This window comes from Trachemys scripta, chromosome 3, assembly GCF_013100865.1.
Source record: "Trachemys scripta elegans isolate TJP31775 chromosome 3, CAS_Tse_1.0, whole genome shotgun sequence".
NCBI classification, from domain to species: domain Eukaryota; kingdom Metazoa; phylum Chordata; order Testudines; family Emydidae; genus Trachemys; species Trachemys scripta.
In genome coordinates this window covers 15,214,910-15,236,045 of record NC_048300.1, presented here as the reverse complement: position 1 = coordinate 15,236,045, position 21,136 = coordinate 15,214,910, and the positions used below count along the sequence as shown (strand labels likewise).

Genomic DNA, 21,136 nt, shown 5'->3' with positions numbered 1-21,136 from the left:
ACTTTATACGAAGGAAACAAACAACTGGGATTGGAAAGAATTAAGCGACTACTCTTAATATATTCAGCATCAAAACTACATAGTAAAGAGGCTATGGACTAGATTCCCCTCTCACAGTGGTGTAAATGAGTAGTAACTCCAGTGAGGTCAAAAAGGATGTTACGTCTATACTTACCTCCGGGTCCGGCGGTAAGCAATTGATCTTCTGGGATCGATTTATTACGTCTTGTCTAGACGCGATAAATCGATCCCGGAAGTGCTCGCCGTCGACGCCAGTAATCTTGCTCCACGAGAGGAGTAGGCGGAGTCAATGGGGGAGCCTGCCTGCTGAGTGTGGACCTTTGGTAAGTACCTTTAAGTTCGAACTAAGGTACTTTGACTTCAGCTAAGTTATTCACGTAGCTGAAGTTGCGTATCTTAGTTCGAACTGGGGGGTTAGTGTGGACCAGCCCCAAGTTACTTACATCAGCATAAAACTGGTGTAAATGAAAGGAGATGTGGGCCCTAAGTAAATCGCTTGAAACCACTGAAACCTAAGAAAAGAAACAAGACAAAGGAACACACCAGTTAACTGTATTTTATTTTATAGTAATTCCTGGTACAATTGGGAAGAAAAATGTTCAAAAGAGGATTTGTAAGAATAGTGACAAATACAGCTCGACCATTCTGTCAAACCTGGGCTCTGCTCAAGAATCAAGGAGCTGTAACTCACTCCCAGATGGATCCACTTCTCTCTTATACAGTAATGACTGGATCTTGGGGCAAGAGAGAATCTGCCCCTAATTTTCTTATTTACATCGTCATATCTTTTAAATTTAATTGGCTAAAACAAAGGCACAGGAAAATTAATGCACTCAGATTAAATTCATAAAGGTTTTATCCTATATATTTCAGGTACGTTTATGGTCAATCTCTCTCTCATCTGTGTTAGGCCAAATTCATCCCTGGTGCAACTCTACTGACTACACCAAGCAATAATTTGGCCCCTTACGTCAAACCATGACGTTTTCCCTCCACGGGAACACAACTGTATTAAGTCATTTTTGTTATGCTGAACTACGTTTATAATGATTTCTGAGACTCTGAGCCAGATTTATGTGAAACTATAAACATTTCCTAAAACGTCAAAATCAATTCAATAATCTGACAAATTCACCAGATAGGTGGGAGTGATGGAAACCATCAGGTGTCGTGTTTGTGAAAGTGTTCCACATGTTCCAATAGAGGCACAAAAACCATTGGATCAGCTGTCTGGTTTGTTTAATTCTTGGTCAAATTTTCAAACTATTTCATGGGAATGCATTTTTTACCCACAATGTGATCTTTGCTCCCTAGATACACTATTCACATTAGATAAGAGTTTGCAAAAGTGCCTAAGAGACTTTCAAAGGCATTTAGGTGCCTAGAGATGCAGACAGGCACTTCTGAAAATCCCACAAGGCACCCATCTCCCACTGATTTCAGTTGAAGGTCAGTGGCACTTCGGCTCTGTAGTCACTCAGTTACTCTTGAAAAATTTCCCCATTATCTATGTGTATTAAAATGTTATTTCAAATCCTGACACAAAGAGTTAAAACCAGACTTTCATTTAGTTCCACCTAAATCAGGTTAAACCTGAGCTCACTTTTACAGAGGAAACCACCTGGTCTGCGACCACCCACGTTAACCTAGCATTAAAGCACTCAGGTGAAGTACAAAATTTACTGCCAATGACAAATCTTGCAGAATGGGACAGTTTTTCCTTTCCAGTCACACCCCTGCAACCTCACTGAAGGCCAGACAGAATTTGGCTCAATATGCGCTAAGTATTTCTCACATCAGCTAGATAATTTACAACTCCCCAGAAGAGGAAAATAAAAGCATTAGATTAGAGAGAGACAATAAATGTTAGGGAGAAAGTTGCTGAAGTCCATGGAAACATGCTTCTTTTTAGCTTCCCAAGTTCTTCCTGGACAGCACCCAATTATTTCAAAAATGACCCAGTGTTTTGGGGGTTTTTTTTTTGCCTCAGTAACCTTGTCTGGTTCACATATTTATTATTCTTTTCATGAAATAGTACTTCCTGACATCTGTTCTAAGTTTGTTTCTCTTTAATTTCCATTTATATCACATTTTCCTATCCTCTGTGCATGTTAAAATAAAACAATTACTACGCTTGACATGATGGAAGTTATTTAAGATTGTGAGCGTTAACTGACCCTCTATTTTTTAAAAAATAAAACCTTGTTTAAAACGTATTAGGTCATTTTAATGAACTTTCATTAGTTCAGAGAATCGGCACTGAGTCCCTGGTTCAAATCCAGTACATGTTGATTATGACCAAAGCCGTCGCTAGTAGCTGGCCGTCAGGAGGCCTGGTGGTTTGGTGGTCACAGGCTAGTTGCTCGCTGATAGGTGTCTAGTGCTGCCAACTTCAATCTCTGAAAACTGACATATCAGGCCCCAAACAAGAATGAGATTCTCTTAAAAATCATGAAAGAAAATATTAAAGTCTGGGTTCTTTTTGTTTGCTTTCTGAGGCTTCATTGTGCACTCCAGACCTTTTCTCCACAATCATGAGGGCAAGAAATTTACCAGATTAAAAAAAAATTTAAAAAATGAAAGCTGAGATTATCATGAAATCACTTGACTCCTGGAGCTGGGGCTTTAAGAACAGCACCACATATTGTAAGACTTGTATTAAAACTATGAGTAGGCAACACTGGGAATCCCTGTCACAGCTAAAATCGTCCACAAATAGCACTAACAGACAACTTTGCTGGCCATTTCTGCAGATGCCAAAGGCTGAATTGCCTGGCGACAAGATAGACTCTTAGTGATAGAAAAGATCCCTCCAGGATGGGTATAGGCACATTATCCAGGATCCGTAAGAAAGCATATCCTGCTGCTGATGCCCAGACTACCATAACCTCCAGATTTGCTCTGTCATCTCCACCTTTTCTAGTGAGTTGCCAGAGTATTCAAGCGTCTTCAGGTCCCACACACAAGTGGAGTCCCTCTCCTAGCTGTTGGTGAGATGTGAGGAAGCATATTCCTCTATCAAAATTCCTCTATCTGGCTTCTCAGTGCATCCTAGGTGTCCTGCTTCCACTTCACTCTCCTTCTTTCCCCGCAGGCTGAGGACCCTGAGGAAGCAGTAAATAACACACTGCATTGGCAAGACAGAGTCAGATCAAGTGGTGGTGGCAGAAGATGACTCCACCCTTGGGCAGTTATGATTTCTCAGGAGGAGTCTTCTACCCAGGTCATGGAGGTTACAAAATTGGGAATGAGTGGCAAAGGGTAGCTTCTGCTCAGGCTCTCATGGGGGGAGGTACTGGGAAGTGGCCAAGGCCCAGAAGTAGTAAGAAGGGACCTGAGAACTCAAGATGGAAAAATGGATACAGGAGGATGTAAAGTCCTTACACAAGAGGGTGAGAAATCAGGAAAAGGGGCAGCTCTTGAGAGGAGTAGTGCTGGAAGAGGAGGACAGAAGGGGGAGGTGGGCCCCGAAGAGGATGGTGTGGGTTAACCGGGGAGCTGCATTTATATTCTGATTGGGTGGGCAAGAAATCCTGCCCTTTCCCCATTCTGTGAAGGGAGAAGTTGAATTTCTAAGTGCAATCTATCTGGCATCTTCACAAGCACTAAATTCACTTGCAGAGACAATGAAATGCACTTCAATTATGGCACTACTGTATTGTATGTTGTCATCACTATTCTTTACTAGCACTTAAGATAGTCTTAGCTCTATCTGTTGCTTACAAAGCGAAAATAACTTGAAAGAATCAATGGAACCTTTACCCTTAATATGTATATGTTTTTTGCCAGTGATAACAAGAAAAGCAAGAACATAGTCTCTACTGAGCAGCACAATGGAATGCAGGTGACCAGGCAGAGCTGCAAGAGAGGGAGGGGCATGGTCCACAAAGGGACATTTTAGGGACCTGACCACCCAGCACAATTCCCCACTCTGAGTTTAGGCGCCCAGGATTGATAGAGAAGAGAGAGGTGCCTAAAAAAGGGATTCACAAAAGCCAGCAGACGAGCAGGGAACCCCTAAGCTAGCCAATAGGAAATGAGGAGGAGAGTGGTAGGTCTTAAACCCCACCCCTCAAAGGCACTTTGGCACTCAAGTCCAGGTCGGAGGGAGGTGCCTAGCTCCACTGGAGATTCACAGCCATGTACCTCTCCTGGAGTTAGGCGCCTAGGCCAGGTCAGTCCTTTTTCAACAAAAACGTTGGCAAAGCTGGTGGTGCAGATACCCCCTTATAACTTTTAGCCCAGCATTTAAAGCACTTGAACAGGTTGTCGGAGACCTGTTGTGGAGCAGTGATTTGAAGTTGGGTCTCCTACATCCCAGGAAAATATTCTAATTGCTGGGCTCTGGCATAGTGTGGGGCAGATGTCTCCTGTTCAAGCTATTCCACTTTTTATAAATAATGAAACAGTTATTGAAACAGGGACTTGAGTCTCCCTCCTCCCAAGGGGGTGCGCTAACCACCAGGCTACAGAGTCATTCTCACGCTCTCTCACTGGCCCAATGACTACTTAATTATTTAAACACACTGGGGGCTAATGAAATACACATTTTAGATAAATAACTACTGTATATTTAGATTATAGACACACACATACATGTGTTTCGGAATTTCACGGCTTCACATTCCATGCTTTCATCCTGGCCCCAAAGCTACGTACAGAGACAGAGCTTTTATTAAAATGAGGAGTTAGTTTATCTGAGGTGAGGTTTATTTTTATTGCACTTAGTTTTGCCATCTTTTCCAACTCCATCCCTCCTGTTTCCACGGGTCACCATCATAGCCCCTCACCGATGTTCTTCAGCACAGTAGCAAAGAGTAAAGGCTGGGAAATCGCCATGCCAAATCTTTAGGAGCAATGGATCTTGTCCCCTGTCTGTGGAGTTTGGATCACGGCAGCCCCATATCAGAAAAAAGGGGTGACATCCCATTTCTGGAAAGGAAAGGTTCCCAAACTTTAACGTGGCATGAATACTGCTGAATTAACTGAACAGCCTGCTGGTGGGCCAGCGAAAAGGGAAGAAAGGGGTTGGAACGATTAGGATTTGGTTAAACTAAGCACACTAAAAAGAAACCTCTATTCAAATCATAGCAGTAGGAAAAAAATTCTGTGCCTGTATAGAGCCTCAGGGTCATGTGGTGCCAAACACACCAAATTCAAAACAAATGGGTGAGTACACATACATTGTTACAGTCTGGATAAAAAGAAAGGGGCTTAACGTAACGGCCAACTTCCATTGACTTCAGTGGGAACAGAACGGGTCCTGCATTTACAGATCAATAAAAAATTAAATACAAGCGTTCCTTTGATCAATATGCTTGTGACTAGACAGGGCACTACAGGCGCTAAAAGTAATGAGAAAATTATTCCTATATAGTGAATCTTGACAGCATTTGTTTGTTTAATTTCTGTATAAAGTGGAAGCCACTGAAATAAATCATGGTTAAGTGACTGTGGGCCACATCGACCCCTGGTTTAAGCCTATGAAAAGACTCAGTACTTTGCAGGATCAGATTCTTTGTGGGCAAATACATGTTAAAAGCCATTTGGTGCGTGGTAAATCTGTTAAATTGCAAAGAGATTTTTATCAGTGACTGGAGGATTATTTCCTATCTGGGACCTAGGATTTTTGCTACGATATTTATAGCCTGCTTGAGAGAGAGAGAGGTCAATATGATGTGTACCAGGAGAGTTCTTCTCTGTGCTTTGGAATGGCTGATGGATTTGCTTCCCTAACTGTTTTGATAACTGTTTTCAGTAATGTACTATATGTATGTGCTAGTGAACTAGTTAAATCGATTCTTTTATAAGATTCAGGGTGTGATGGGAGCAGGTGTACTAATCGGAGTCTATCAGAGCTTCAGGTCTCTGCGTTTGACTGTCTACTAAACTTGATTAGCAGAGATTTCCTGATTCAGTTTCTCCTTTATGTTTTTCTCTACCTGTGGCAGTTAAACCTCTCGTCTCACCTATTCTTAGTTGGTTGACGTTGTATTCGTTTTTATACCTAGTGCACAACCACAACAGAGATCTATCACAGACTTTGACTGAGACCCCAGTTTGCCCCCTTAGGTTCCAATGAGAAAGGGGAAGAATTATCATAGAAGATCTTTACTTTATAAGGAAAAATCTGAGCAGCCATTAGATTGTCTTTTTCCCCTGCCACATGACCGTTCAGTTTCCCGTGGATACTGACGGCAGCCCAATATTTATCTCAAGAGTCAGAGTAGTCAGATGACTCGACAAATCATTAAGAGGCATGAAAAGGAAAGCCACACTACTCTAACATGTAGGGCTTGAGTATGCACAGCCTTGCTCAGCTGTTATGCAGTTAGGCAAGTAGCCCCATTGAATTCAATGGGATTTCTTGTTTGAGTAAGTGCTCACAAGTGTCAGAGTGGCACAACCGAGCCCACAATATTTTATTTTATGATCAAATATCACTAGAATATTGGTAACCATTTCATATATAAAAATAGAAATTATTAACAAGTACTAAGGCCAGCTACGTTCTGAGTCACAATCTCTTTATTTATCTTAACGATCAGGTGGTCTGCGTCAGCGCCGTTATGCTCTCTTCAATCTCTGACAGTTTCTTCAGCATTTGAGTCACCTTGGCCTCATCAAATTCCAAACACAGAAATTCAGATTCCTAGAAAATAAAAGGAGAAGAATTACATTTAGTTAAGTAAAAAAAATTGTTCTTGGTGAAGAAAAACTGTATAGGTCAGCACGATTGCTGGAGGGGACATCGAATTTCATTGTGGGAGATCCCCACAATACTTGACATCACAGAACAGTTATGCCTACAGACAATTAAGCAGCAGCACTGATTCGCTCTGAAAGGCCAGGTCACACCATTCACAAATATAGTTATTCTCAAGTGGGGTATAAATCAGGATAAACCAAGTGGAAGGGATTTTGTCAGGGACAGAGAGAATAAACACGAGAAAAAATAAAATGTTTCTAACCACGTGGAATTAGTTGTTAAAAATCAGCAGGAAGAAGACCTCAGGAGATTTTTCTCCCATCAGTTCTACTTATCAATATATCTGAGTTAGATAAAGTTCCTTGTATAATTTGGAAGATAACATTTAGATATAGCAAGTGTACCTGGCTGCATTGTACATGCAAGTCCAGGTGAAGCTGCACCAATGGTAGAGAAACACTGGGAGATAATTACAAAAATCCTAGTGCAGACACAGCTACTCTGCAGTGTGATTGGGACTGCACATCAGACGCTAAGGTCAGAAATAAAACAAGAGTGAAAATAGAAATCATGGGGGTTGAACTTTTATATTACAAACCTCTGGTGTCTTGAAATGCTCCATTTTAAAAAACAAAGCAAACCCTATATTCAAATACAGTAATAACTTCTTATACCATGAAGGGAGTGCTCTTTTTTGAGGAGAAAGATTAGAATATTCAGCCTTCCAGGCAATCTGACTCACTGAATAGTCATGAGTTCTTTATATCAATATACCTATGGCACAGTTTACTAAGAATGGAAGGGCAGCCTCAACTCTGATTTTTTTTTTTAATCAGTTAGACTAAAACCTCTACCATTACTTCAAAATACCTTTGTCTTAACATTTAGTATTTTTCAAACTTAATTCTATGCACTTAACTGATTATTTAACAGAGAAGATCAAATCACCAGAAAAATGCAACTTGAAAAATGTCTGAAGTTGGTTATCTAATTTTCAGAAAGGCATTACATGAATTTAAAACAATGAACAGATTGTTTTTCATATACACATGAAAGCAACTTCACTACTTGCTTTCTTTTTTTAATACAAGAATCTTTACTGGTTTTTCAAGGAGAAAAAAGGTAGAGAGAAGTGCAAGCAAAAGAAAATATATACACAAAGAAGTTTGATTGTTCTGTGATGCTAATAGACAAGCTAAGAGAACACACAAAACTTAAACAATCATAAAAGAGAAATAAATGAAATGACAGAACCTGATTTTTAGTACGTCAGGCACACAATTGCGTGCCTGCAATGGTGTACTGAAATTGTACCTGGAATAACGACAATTGCACATACAAATCAGGGATGTGGGCTTAATTGTACAATTGGCACACACATTTATGGTAACTGCAATTGTGCCACTGAATTTTTGAAAATCAGACCCTAAAATTTTGAAGTGTTACTTAACTCTACATTTATCATGTTGTTGCCTCTTCATCCCCCTAGCTCACTTAATGGTAACTTCTCTGTTACAGCTCTCTCTATTGGACAGTTCCTTCTGCATACATTGTTTTAGATTTGCACTTTCTAAAACTGATTAATTAATTTATTTAAATTGCTACTTAAACTCATTTTGCGTCCTTATTTGCTAATTTAACCCAACAAACCAAGAATACACAACCCAGAATCAGGCTGTATATTAGCATGGTGCTCCTCTGATAATCCTCTACATCTTTTGTTTTTTTAAAATAAAACTTTTTACTGATTTTGATTCAAACAGTGCAGTGCCACGATAGAACTGAATTCATATTGGTTCAGGAGTCACAAGACAACTACAAATAAATACCCCAACCCAACAAATAATTAAGCACAACATTTTTCAACAAAACCTATTTTAGCGTTAATGTAATATTTTTATTTAACTATTCAGGTCTAGTATCTTCAACAAAGACTTCTCAATATGATTTTTATCAAGATGACAGCTCAGTAATTTGAAAAAAGAAATTGAATAAATAGGTTTGAAGGCTAGGACTGGGCATTGAAGACAACCTCCCACAATCTATTGCTATACTTTGCAATGCCTATTAATGACATATTTCACAGAAAATACTTCGGCACCCTGGAACCACATATAAAATACATACACCCTTATGGAGCAAAGTTAAATTTGATCAGTCTGTGGTATTAAAATGTTTGGTACGGAATTTGACAGCTTATCTCCACTTGGCATTGTGCTCTGTTGCAGCTTCTTTACTAGTTAGAGTGCACTGGAAAAAATCCAGGTCTCCCACACTTGAAAATGCAGTTAGAATTGTATGAGATTTCCTCATGCTCATGGTGGAAGAGTGAACAAGACAATTCATAACTTCGTAGGCATTTTGATTAGTAAACCATCTTGAGAAGATAGCGTTGCAAATGATCAGTTATGTAATCATCTGAGGCTTTATAGTTGCTCCTGATGGGGGTAAACTAACATTTACATGTGCAAGCATAGGCAATATGCAATTCAAATCCACAGCTTTTGGTGTAACCACTACAAATTGGAAAATATAAAGCCAATTTCTACTTAAAGAAAAATATACTTCCAAGTCTTAGACCACAAAGCTTTACTACTGTTTGTCTTTCTCAAATACACCAAAGAAATAATTTTGTGCACATCTACAAAAAAATCCACTATGTCACAGATCATGTTATAGTCTTGACTGTGTAGATAAGATCAAAGCACCTTTTAAACATGTTACCAACCGGTTTCACAGCTTTGATCTCTAAAACCAAAACACACACTAGCAAAACCATTAGCAAAGTTCTATTTTGACATTTTAGAGAATTTAACTAAGCCATGCTATAGTCCTGGGGTAGGGAGACCAGATAGCAACTGTGAAAAAACGGGACAGGGGGTGGGGGTTAATAGGCACCTATATAAGAAAAAGTCCCAAAAAACAGGATTGTCCCTATAAAAACGGGACATCTGATTACCCTATTCTGGGGTGAAATCCTGGCCCTACTGAACTCAATGGCAAAACTTTCATTGACTTCAGTGGGCCTGGGATTTCACTTTTTAAAGAACAGAGCCACAATTATGCAATTAGAGCTTCACTGAACACTACTCATATCAACAGGTGTTCACACAGATGCAAAAGATCTGTCTGTGCAGCTCCAACTGTGGATCGGGGCCTAGGCCCGTAACACAACTCACCTACATGGTCAGTGTGAGGATCTGAGCCCATGGTTTCTGTATCAAGGAGCTTAGTCGAAAAGGCAAAGGAGGAGACCCACAGGATGCTGATAGCTTGGAATAACGGGGCAGTGACGGCTTTATCTTACCGTGGGCTAGCACGCCTATACCTTCTGGAAGTGATGTGAAGGAGAAAGTACAGTAAATGGTCCTAGATTTTTTACATACTTTTATTACTGTATTGTAAACTGTTGGAGCTACCAAATGAATGCCATCTCCCCCTTGGAGTATGATAAAGGACCATACAGTATAGGTTGCATTACCTAGTCACAATAGTACTTCACTGAAAGGTGACATGCAAATAGGACAAAAGAAGTTGGGCTCTTTTGACTTCACTATGATATATAACAGTGGACCATCTCTCTTTTTAAATAACAGTTGCTTAGAAACAGATGTAGTTAAATTTAACTACATCTGTTTCTAAAGTATTTAGGCCTTGTCTACATAGGAAAGGTTTTGCAGTAAAACCTAAGGTATGAATTTAAAAAACTGATACAATTATGCCAATATAACCACCCTCCTCTCCCCTCCCTTTGTGATGACAAACTTATTCCAGTGTTAGAATGAGGTTTTTTTTCAGTTTAGGTTTTGTCACTTGGAAAAGAAGTTTAAGTTAACTGAAAAAAGTCATCTTTTATACCAGAATAAGTGTCTACATGATGTAACTATGCCAGTGTAAATATAGCTAGCATATCTTTTAAAACTTTCGCATGTAGATAAGGCCTTAGTTAAATCAGAATAATTTTTTTTATTTAGACAAGGCCTGAAACCTGAGCAATTGAGAGGAGCAGGGTTTTTGAATTAGTCTGGTGTTGATTTTTGTTTTTAATAGAAAACCTATTTAACTCAAATTCTTGACAACCATTGGAGGAAAAATAGCTTTCTTTGTGAAAGACTCAATCCTCATCCCTTCATTTCAGAGCTAAAAAAATGTGTAGTTCAATTATTTAATGCCCTAAAAAGTCATTCAGTAAAGAATGGGAAAGCAAATTTGATATCCCTGATATTTCTCAGGTAAAACGAGGAGCAGAAAAAAAAAAGTGGTTTCATATGTATTTGACACATAAAGCCTGGTTAAAGATGTCTGAAGAAGCTCTGAGGCATGGCTAATGTTGATTATTAGGCCTGTGAGACAGAGGCCTAGATTTCAACTGAGGTCTTAATCAAAGAAACAGAGGACATGTCTACATTGCAATTAAAAACTCATGTCTGGCCTGTGTCAGCTGGTTTGGGCTAAGGGGAGTGTGCATGTACTTTGGTTACGTCTGAGGCAGTGCAGGACAGCTGTCCATGTTTCCCCAGAATACACTGATACAAACACAGTTAGGCACCATGGTAGATGCACAGATGCATAAACTTGTGTTGTGAAAATAGCTGCTGTGTGGGCACAACTCAACCTTGTTTGTTGCAACCTGAACAGAGGAGAATGTCATGGCCTGGTTTCCGAGGTCATGGCACTCCTTTTAGCACAAGTGATGTTTCATAGACTTTAATATGAATCACGGACTTTGAAAAAGACGGAACTGATTTAGCTTCTTTAACTTCACCATATATTTTCTTCTTTTTGCCAATGTTTTTTGCAGACATTAGTATCTCTTTTTGAAATGCTGGCTTGACTGGGATTTCTTTGAGACCTCACCCCTGGCTGCATAAGGTAAAAACTCAAATACAAAGTGCGACACGAAAGCCCCCAAACATCTTGTTGCTCTACGTTAGAGATTAAGAACCAGCATTAACTTTTGACCTTCCTCTAGCTCTTGTTACCAAAAACTGTAAGTGGTTTTAAAAAGCACTAGCCGTTAAAAAGTGGTTTTACATTCACACTTAATGACAAGAAATATATTATTAATTTCTGTTATCTCTATTTATTAATTGTGTGTAATACTACAGTACACAGAATGCTTTTCTGACAGTAAAGTGGAATTGTGGAAATCAGGATTTCGTTAAAAGGCAATATAAAAAGTGCTTGAGTTCAGAAGTATTGTCCTTTGTTCCAGTCTCAAGTCAAAGTAGCCAGTAGTAAGTGATTAATAGGAGAAATAAGTTGATAATTTTTCATTGTAATGTGATGCAGGAAAGGCTGAACCAAGCAATCACTTCTGTACATTACTCTAGATGTATTCATTTATTGCATCTCCTTTGCTGAAGTCAGATTCCTTTATGGCCAAGCAAAAAATAATTATCGGTAATTCTTTAAACTTGGATACCATTTTTCCTTCAATATCACAGAGTGATTTACAATCAATCAAGCCTCACAAGACTCCTGTAAATTGGAAAGTATAACCATTTTACAGATTAATAAACAGAGGCACAGATATTAAAATGATTTGTTTAGCAGGGCGTGGTAACAAGAACTCGGGAGTATCAGCTTCCAGACCCTTGCACTGTATCATAGCTAGGACAGTAAAAATGAGAATAATTCCAAAACAATATAATAAAATTCTGCCAAAACATGTGACCAAGGAAAACATTTTAGAGGAGTGTCCCAGAGCATGGGTCACAGGGTCTTAAATTAAGGATGGCTATGATTGGTTTCCAGGAGTTTGTGCGCAGGTTAGTCTGTCCCCAATCCTGCCATCAAGCTTTTGCAAGTAGACAGCTGCCCACTGCATGGATCCTCCTGTGTGGATTATATTGAAAGATCAGGGCCTCTGTCCTTTTGGTCTGCTTCCCATCCCTATTCTAGTGAACAAATCTGTACTGAAATAAATAGCACAAGAACCTGCCCTTGGAATGTTTCAGATGTAAGCACTGCTTACATTTCTATTTCAAATTTAAGTGGAATTATATTTAGAAACAAGAAGATATACAAATAGAAACTCATGCTTAGTATGAGCTAACTGACCATTACCGATCTTTAAACAGAATTATCAGCATCATCGGGTTTAGCTAAATTTATGCCTGGCAAATGACTTTCTTCTAAACATTAAAATCAGGGACCGGGAATCCGGCTTGTGTACGGCCAGCAGGCCTGGACCCTGGTGGTAAACCAGTGAGCAATTAGTACTTGATGTGTATTTTAAACAAAGCTTACTTTCAGTACAAACACTTGAGTCAAGTTTGCATCAAAACAGCTAGTTGGGGGTAGATAAAACTATTACAGAATTCAAGCCACACAAATGTATAGTTGAAAATAGTACAGCAAGTCACTAATACATCATATGATTCTGTTCTTTGTGATCATCACGTACCAATATGTACTTCTAGCAAACACTTAAGTGACTGAAATGTCCAAAGAAATATTCATCTCCCATAGCAACGTCTAGAAGCAGAAGCAAATATCAGAATGTTAGTTTCCAGGGTATTAAGTTAAACAGAGAAAGAAGATGTTTAAACCATAAATCCAGTATACAAAATGACTATCAGCTGATGCATTCAATGGACGGTTCACATTGGCTTAACAGAAGATAGACCTATTCAAAATATCACTTAACTTGATTAAATAAAAAGTTTATAGATGTAATTGGATGTATTCTAGCTTAGCAGCATGTCTTAGTTTAGCGGAAAGAATTTCAAACAACATTTGAAAGTTTCTGTGTGTCATACCTTCTAGAAATGTACTACTTAAATCTATTTTAATAATTTTACAGATGCATGGGAGAGGTGATTGTATAAGCAACACCTCATATCACATCTTGCTGATTAGCTGGGTGGGAAAATGGTTACATGAACTGTATATTCTATAATGCACTATACAGTTAACACCTGATTCAAAAGAAAAGCTAGGCACACATGTAAATACACACATTTAAATGAACTTGCACAATCATTTACATATATATCATAACCTTCTGAATGGCATATACCAACAGTCATAATCTCAGAAGTAGGTAGTCATGGGTTCCATTTTCACTTGGGGATGAGGACTCTCATGTAATACCAAAACTACAGTGATTTTATCTTGCCACCAGATATGCATAATAGCTCCAATGTGCTGTTTATAGAATCACAGAAATGTAGGGCTGGAAGGGATCTTGAGAGGTCATCTAGTCCACCCTCTTGTACTGCAGCAGGACAGAGTACACCTAGACCGTCCCTGACAGCTGGTTGTCAAACCTGTTCTTAAAAACCTCCAGTGATGGGGATTCTACAACCTCTCTTAGAAGCCTATTCCAGTAATTAACTATTCATATAGTAGGAAGTTTTCCTAATATCTAACCTGAAATCTTCCTTGCTGCGCATTAAGCCCATTACTTCTTATCCTAGCTTTAGTGGATATTGAGAACAACTTTATGACAGCCCTCTTTGCAACAAACTTTTACATATTTGGAGACGTATCAGGCCCCTCCTTATTCTTGTTTCCTCAAGACTAAAACATGCCCAATTTTTTCAACTTTCCTCATAGGTCAGGTTTTCTAAACCTCGTATTATTGAGGCACTCCTCTGGACTCTCTCCAATTTGTCCACATCTTTCTTAAAGTATGGTGTCCAGTCCTGGACACAGAACTCCAACTGAGGCCTCACCAGTGCTGAGTACAGCAGGACAATTACCTCCCATTTCCTATGTAAGACACTCCTGTTAATACACCTCAGAATGACATTTGCCTTTTTTGCAACAGCACCACATTGTTGGCTCAGATTCAATTTGTGATCCACTATAACCCCCAGATCCTTGTCAGCAGAACCACTGCCTAGCCATTTATTTCCCATTTTGTATTTGTGTATTTGATTTTTCCTTCCTAAGTGCAGTACTTTATCCTTGTCTTTACTGAATGTCATCTTGTTGATTTCCGACCAATTCTCCAATTTGTCAAGATTGTTTTGAGTTCTAATCCCCTCCTGACTTGTTGTCATCCGCAAATTTTATAATCATACTCTCTACTATGAAAATGTTGAATACCACCAGACTCAGGACAGACCTCTGTGGGACCCCACTAGATATGTCCTCCCAGTTTGACAATGAACCATTGATAACTATTGTTTGAGTACGTTTTTTCACCCAGTTATGCACTCACCTTATAGTAATTTCATCTAGAGTCTAGACCACATTTCTCTAGTTTGCTTATGATAATGTTATGTGGTACTGTCTTAAAAACCTTACCAAAATCAAGCTATATCACAACACATGAAATTTTCCCAGCATTTTCATGTGCTGGTGATGAAATGTGTCTTTATTTCAGAGCTGTGGAGTTAGGTACGTGTCACTATTTCATGATGCAATATTACTAAGGTGTAGCTGGGTACATTAGTAAATCTGAGGGTATTCCATTGGAAGCTGGACTTTTCCATCTCTTTTAACCCCCTCTTCCCAAATAGGCTGTATCAGCATGTCTTCCTGTAACGGTGGCTGTCCTAATCGACTTAGAGCTTCATTCCAGATGCTCATTGGTTCTCCAACTGTAGTTTATAGCCCTTGCTGGCAAGCTGGCTGGTCACCTAATGCTGTTTCGTCTCATTTCCAGTTGCTAAATTGGATAAGACGACTGATTTACATACACAAATACTGTTCTAATATTACTTTCCATGTAAACAATTCCTGTAGCTACCACAGGAATGTTATGCAATAATAAGTGAGCTTTGCTCAGTCCTCTCACACACCCCGGGAGTGGAAGATTACCCAGTCTTGACTCTGCACAGCTACACAGAGACTTCTAACTACTGTTCTGCTGAGTTCATTTTGCCTGAGGATACCTGTCATCCTTAACGGATCACAACCACAACAAATGGATGTAAAAGAATAGATTAAAAACATAAGTTGTCATGACAATGTACAGTAAAGTGTGGAAGGTACCCTGAAAAGGGAAAAAATATTAATTGTGCCCACTTTTGCTTTTTCCCAATTCAGGATGAGAATAGCAAGCGCCTAGTTTCAAATGTGATAAATGGGGATATTTATGTTCATGAGCATGTTTAAATGTTCAGATAAAATGCACCCAATAAATGGTAAAAACTAAAAACCATGCTTTGCCTAGGGTTGCCTCTCATAAGGCTCACACTGGTGCGGCATGATGTAATATGAGGACGTTGCATCACATCATGATCACATTGCAGGCCTCAAACGTTATTTTAGGATCCATTACTATCCTGCAAGATATAGCAGGATGTGGGATGATCACATCAAAATTTGGATAATCCCAGAAAACTGGGATGGCAATTCTATTTGCCCAGTTGGCTTGATATGAACACATTTCTGACACAACTTGACTCTTTGTTTATAATCAAATTTAGAGCTATTTTTATAATAAGCTTTTAATTGTGACATTCAAAACCCCTAAGGTAAAGTGCAATGCATTTCCATAATTCTTCATCCAACAGACACAATGAGTACAAACACTTGGTATTCAGAGCATCTCCCAGTTCCTCTTTATTATTTTGGAATTACATGAACTGAGACTCTCTTAAGCTAACAATTATTATGTCAGCACAGGAAAAAAGTTACCTCTATTTCAGATTTTTTTTTAATTCTTTTAATGTAGAATCAATCATGTAATATCACAGATTAAATAGAAAAGATTGCAGAGGTTGGAGAAATTCCAGGAGCACAAGGCTATTGGGTACTGTGCAGTAAATGTAATTTAACTGCTTTTATGTTATTAATTTATTGAAAATGTTCCATCTATCATTTTGAGCCTTACATGACAGATTTACGAGTACGTGCACACATATTAACCTTCTCGTGCTCGTACCTCTCATAATGTCCCACTAACTTTATATAGGGAAAATTTTGCTCCCATTAAAGTGTTACAGGAAAACACCTCTGTATCATAAAATAGATTTTAATCAGCATATCTAATTACAAAGAAAAAATATATTTAAATGTTATATAAAATAAAGAATTAAACAGAACGCTGACATCTTAACAGTTTGATGCTGAAAAGTTAGTTTTTGTTTGTTATGCTCTTTTTGAATCTATGACTATTTGATATGTGAGTTTATTATTATTTTCACCCCTTGCCATCTTCCTATTTTGGAGATCATATTTAACCTGTTGCGATTTCCTTTTTTAAATAGTTGCTCACTCCTATATCAAATTTTTACCTTAGGTGAATCCTTATTCCCTGCTACCAGAATAGTGGCTTGTTTCATCTACTCTCCCAATTCCTTTCACTGAGGATTTCTTATGCATTCTCCTAACTAAAGAAAAAAATGAACTCAAACCACAATGTGTAAATGGGAAGCCTGATACCAAACAAGTCATGTATGCATAATGTCCAAACCAGTTAATTATCTTGCATTTGTGATTATCCATCTCATGTTTCTTTTCATTACTGAAAAGGGACCTGAGTCATAACTACTCTGAATACCTGCTTCCAGATGTTGCCAGGACACTGTTAATTCATTATTGATTGAGATTAGCTGAATCTTTGGATTAGCTGTTTTGGACAAAAATGTCCTTCTCAAGAGCATAAAGCAATAGTGTTAGTACGTCAGAAATAGCATGAATAATAAGCCAGTCTTCTAGATATAGGATAATTATTCTGGATAATGGAAAAATTATAGTCAAAATTTATGATGGTGGCTCATACCAGAGGTTCAGATAATGGATATGTATAAGCATCAACAGAATGCCAATTCAATCCTCATATTAAAGTACCATTTGAAACCAACTTCTTTTTATTGTGAAAATTGTGTGTGGTCGCTATTGTTAGGTACAACATTACAGCATTTTAAAAAATGGTAAATAAAGCACTGTGAGATTCCAGCAATAATCTTCTATGTCGGCATAACTGATCGATCATGAGAACGGCCATACTGAGTCAGACCAAGGGTCCATCTAGCCCCGTATCCTGTCTTCCGACAGTGGCCAATGCCAGGTGCCCCAGAGGGAATGAACAGAACAGGTAATCACCAAGTGATCGATCTCCTGTTGCCCATTCCCAACTTCTGGCAAACAGAGGCTAGGGACACCATCCCTGCCCATCCTGGCTAATAGCCACTGATAGATCTATCCTCCATGAACTTATCTAGTTCCTTTTTGAAGGTCACTTAAATTCTTTTTTGTTAAGCTTGCTTTCTTGGATCTCCATGCCTACCTACTGATATACTCAATCAGTTGGCAGAATTGCTGAGTAAAATCATTTTCCAATGCTGCTTGGATGACTTATTTAAGTAAGTGTGGAAATTACGTCAAGTATAGAATCAAGATGCATTAAAACTAGAACTACTCCTTTTTATGAATAAACCATTCAGTGTCTATAAGAGAATTCCTTCTGGAGTATGACTTTTCTGTATAACAGATCATAAATACTGTTCTGTATTTTACATTCTACAACTTTTGACTCAGATGGGAAATGAGGTTATCACCGTCAAAATCACAGGATCAAGGCTAAGTTCTTTAAAAAAAAAAATTATAGCACCTTCCATCCAAGCATCTCAAAATGCTTTAAAGCATTAGGGTGAAATTCACCCATGCAGAAGACCCACAAGAGCCTATGTGCCACTTAATTAGACCCCACTTTAGAACCGCAGTAAGGGCATAAGTTGCTTACGTTACTTAGGACCTCTGCAATGGGCTGGGTTTCACCCAATAATGAATTAAGCCTTGCAACACCCTTAAGTATTTCCCCCATTTTACTGATGAGGAACTTGAGACACAAAGAGATGAAGTGGAAGTTGTCATATCCGTTTTGAATGTGCTAGTAACATTAACTAGGCTTGTGAAACCATGAATGACAAGAAATAGTCTCCAACTGGAAAAAAAAAAAAAAAAAAAGACCCAGATTCTGATACTCCTATTCATGTTGCATAGTATCTTACTCCGTGAGTAGTCCTAGTGACCACAATGATTTAATCTGAACCACTCATGGAGTAAGGTGGGAAGGGTATTAGAACGTGGCCTTTAGTAGGAAACCACTTGAAGGTGTAGCAGAGCCCATCTGTAAAATAACCGGCTATCTGAACTGAAAGTAGTATACGTCTGTTACAGGAGCCCTCTATGCAGTATTCTTACAGCTTTCTCTAGCACAGCCTCTTCCAAGCAACAACCAACAATGAAAGCTTATCACTTGGCTTCAGGCTTTCCATTTTCTCTCTATGCCAGGGTGTGTTCCATTGATTTCAGTGGGAGATTCAAGTGCTTAGCAATTTTCAGGATCAGGCCCATAATTCTAACAAGTAGAAATTTGATAACCGAAAGACAGATTCATCACTAGTGTAGCTCAACGGAAGTTAATCAAGTTACACCAGGGATAAATTTGGCCCACACTATTGTTGCTTAAATGTAATATAAACCTTTCTACACTCAGGTTAAAATACTACAACTACAATATTACTTTAACTATGGGTCCAAACGCTGCAGTAACCCTAGTATGATCTGTTGTGTTTTGGACTGTTAACTGTACTTTATTTTTCAAAGAGCAATACTAAGGACTGAACTGTTTTCTTTTTCCTCACAATAGCAGTGACAGAGGGGCCCACTCTTCCTTTATGGTACTAGCACTTTGTGCTTCACTCAGCACATGTCAACATGGGGACACTCAGGAAAGTGAAGTGAATCAAATAAAGGTGTGAAGTCAATGTGCATAAGTTAAAGTGCACTAAAGCCTATGGATGTTCTCATTCAGGAGTAAAGTGGTCTTCATTCAGTGTAATTGCGGCAAGAAGCGGAGTGCCCCAGGAGTTGGTCCTGGGGCCGGTTTTGTTCAACATCTTCATTAAAGATCTGGATGATGGGATGGATTGCATCCTCAGCAAATGATTAGGGGGCTGGGGCACAAGACTTACAAAGAGAGGCTGCAGGAACTGGGGTTATTTAGTCTACAGAAGAGTGAGGGGAGATTTGATAGCAGCCTTCAACTACCTGAAGAAGATGGAGCGCCACTGTTCTCAGTGGTGGCAGATGACCGAACAAGGAGCAACGGTCTCAAGTTGTAGTGGCGGAGGTCTAGATTGGATATTAGGAAACACTATTTCACTCGGAGGGTGGTGAAGCACTGGAATGGGGAGGTGGTGGAATCTCCATTCTTAGAGGTTTTTAAGGCCCGGCTTGACAAAGCCCTGGCTGGGATGATTTAGTGGGTGTTGGTCCTGCTTTGAACAGGGGATTGGACTAGATGACCTCCTGAGGTCTCCTCCAACCCTAATATTCTATGACACTCCTGAATGAGAGCATTCAGGGGTGAGGTGGAGTGGAATGTTAATGTGCATGGACTTCACATCTTTAAGTTCCTGAGCGCTCCTGTGCAGACAAACCCTTCTTATACTGGCCTAAAAGGGACATAAAGTCCAACAACATTAGCAGAAAATAAAATTCTGACTGAAAAATGTGTATGTTCCTATCAACATACACCTAGTTGGGCACAAAAATGTCTTCCAGGTCAGTTACAATTGATGTGAATATGAATAATATTATACAGTGCAGGCTACTGTTATCTAGCAGAAACTTTAAGAAAATACAATCCTGTTCTGTGGTAGCTGGAAGATAATGCAGACATCATCACTATAGAATTAGTAGTTATACTCCATTATAACTCACTGCCTGAATCCCAGGGTTATACATTAATGTTTAGAACAGAAACAGGCAATTCAACATCTCTTATCACAGAAAAAGAGTCAGTACTTTCTCCTCCACTGCAGAACACTAAAAAAGAGATCATGTAAATGAGAGGAAGAGGTGGACACAAGAAAGAGAGACTAGAGAAAAGAGGAGAAAACAAAAGAGGAGAGTTGCAGAAAATTACATCTTGCTAAACAGCGCACTCATGGCGCCTGGCCTATAAAAAAGACTAAATTCCAGCAACCAGATGAGGCAAAAGCAACAGGCAAAGGCTAGAATCAGTTTACTTAATGTAGGAAAAATCAAATGGGAAGTAGGTGTCATTAAAATACTTCTAGACCTCACCTATTTTTCAAGGATTTTTCGAGGGTAGAACTCCAGAGCTTGAGTCCCAGTGGGAAATCTTATCAATTCAGCTTTCTTCCTTGTCTTTCCTTACACTTTCTCTCCCACTTATATAATTCTGAATTTGCTGCAGTGGTGGTCACAGGGCTTCATCTTAAGCAGCAAGCGAATCCTTTCCAAAACTAAGACAGACTCCCATTTTATTAGTAGAAGTAAGCCAGAGTTGAAGGTTGCGGCCTGCTTTGGAAAGATATTACCACCACTGGTCTTACTCCAATAGTATGCTTCAGATAACACTTTGGAATACAGCACCTTGAGCACAAAAAGCTCTGTATGGAACCACATTTCTTCCATTCCATATATTAGATTTCTCCTTTCTTCCTTGCCCCACTCTTGCTAATTCCGAAC

At 39.0% G+C, this 21,136-nt stretch overlaps 1 protein-coding gene across 1 annotated transcript in view; it reads right to left on the bottom strand.

Moving 5' to 3' along the window:
- Positions 1 to 559: 559 nt before the first annotated feature.
- The window catches only part of COMMD1 (copper metabolism domain containing 1), a 119,006-nt gene continuing 98,429 nt past the window's right edge, over positions 560 to 21,136 (bottom strand). The window contains exon 3 of the mRNA XM_034764171.1: positions 560 to 6,673. Coding sequence (XP_034620062.1) covers positions 6,566 to 6,673 — 108 coding nt within the window. The 3' untranslated portion in view covers positions 560 to 6,565. The remainder of the gene's footprint in view (positions 6,674 to 21,136) is intronic.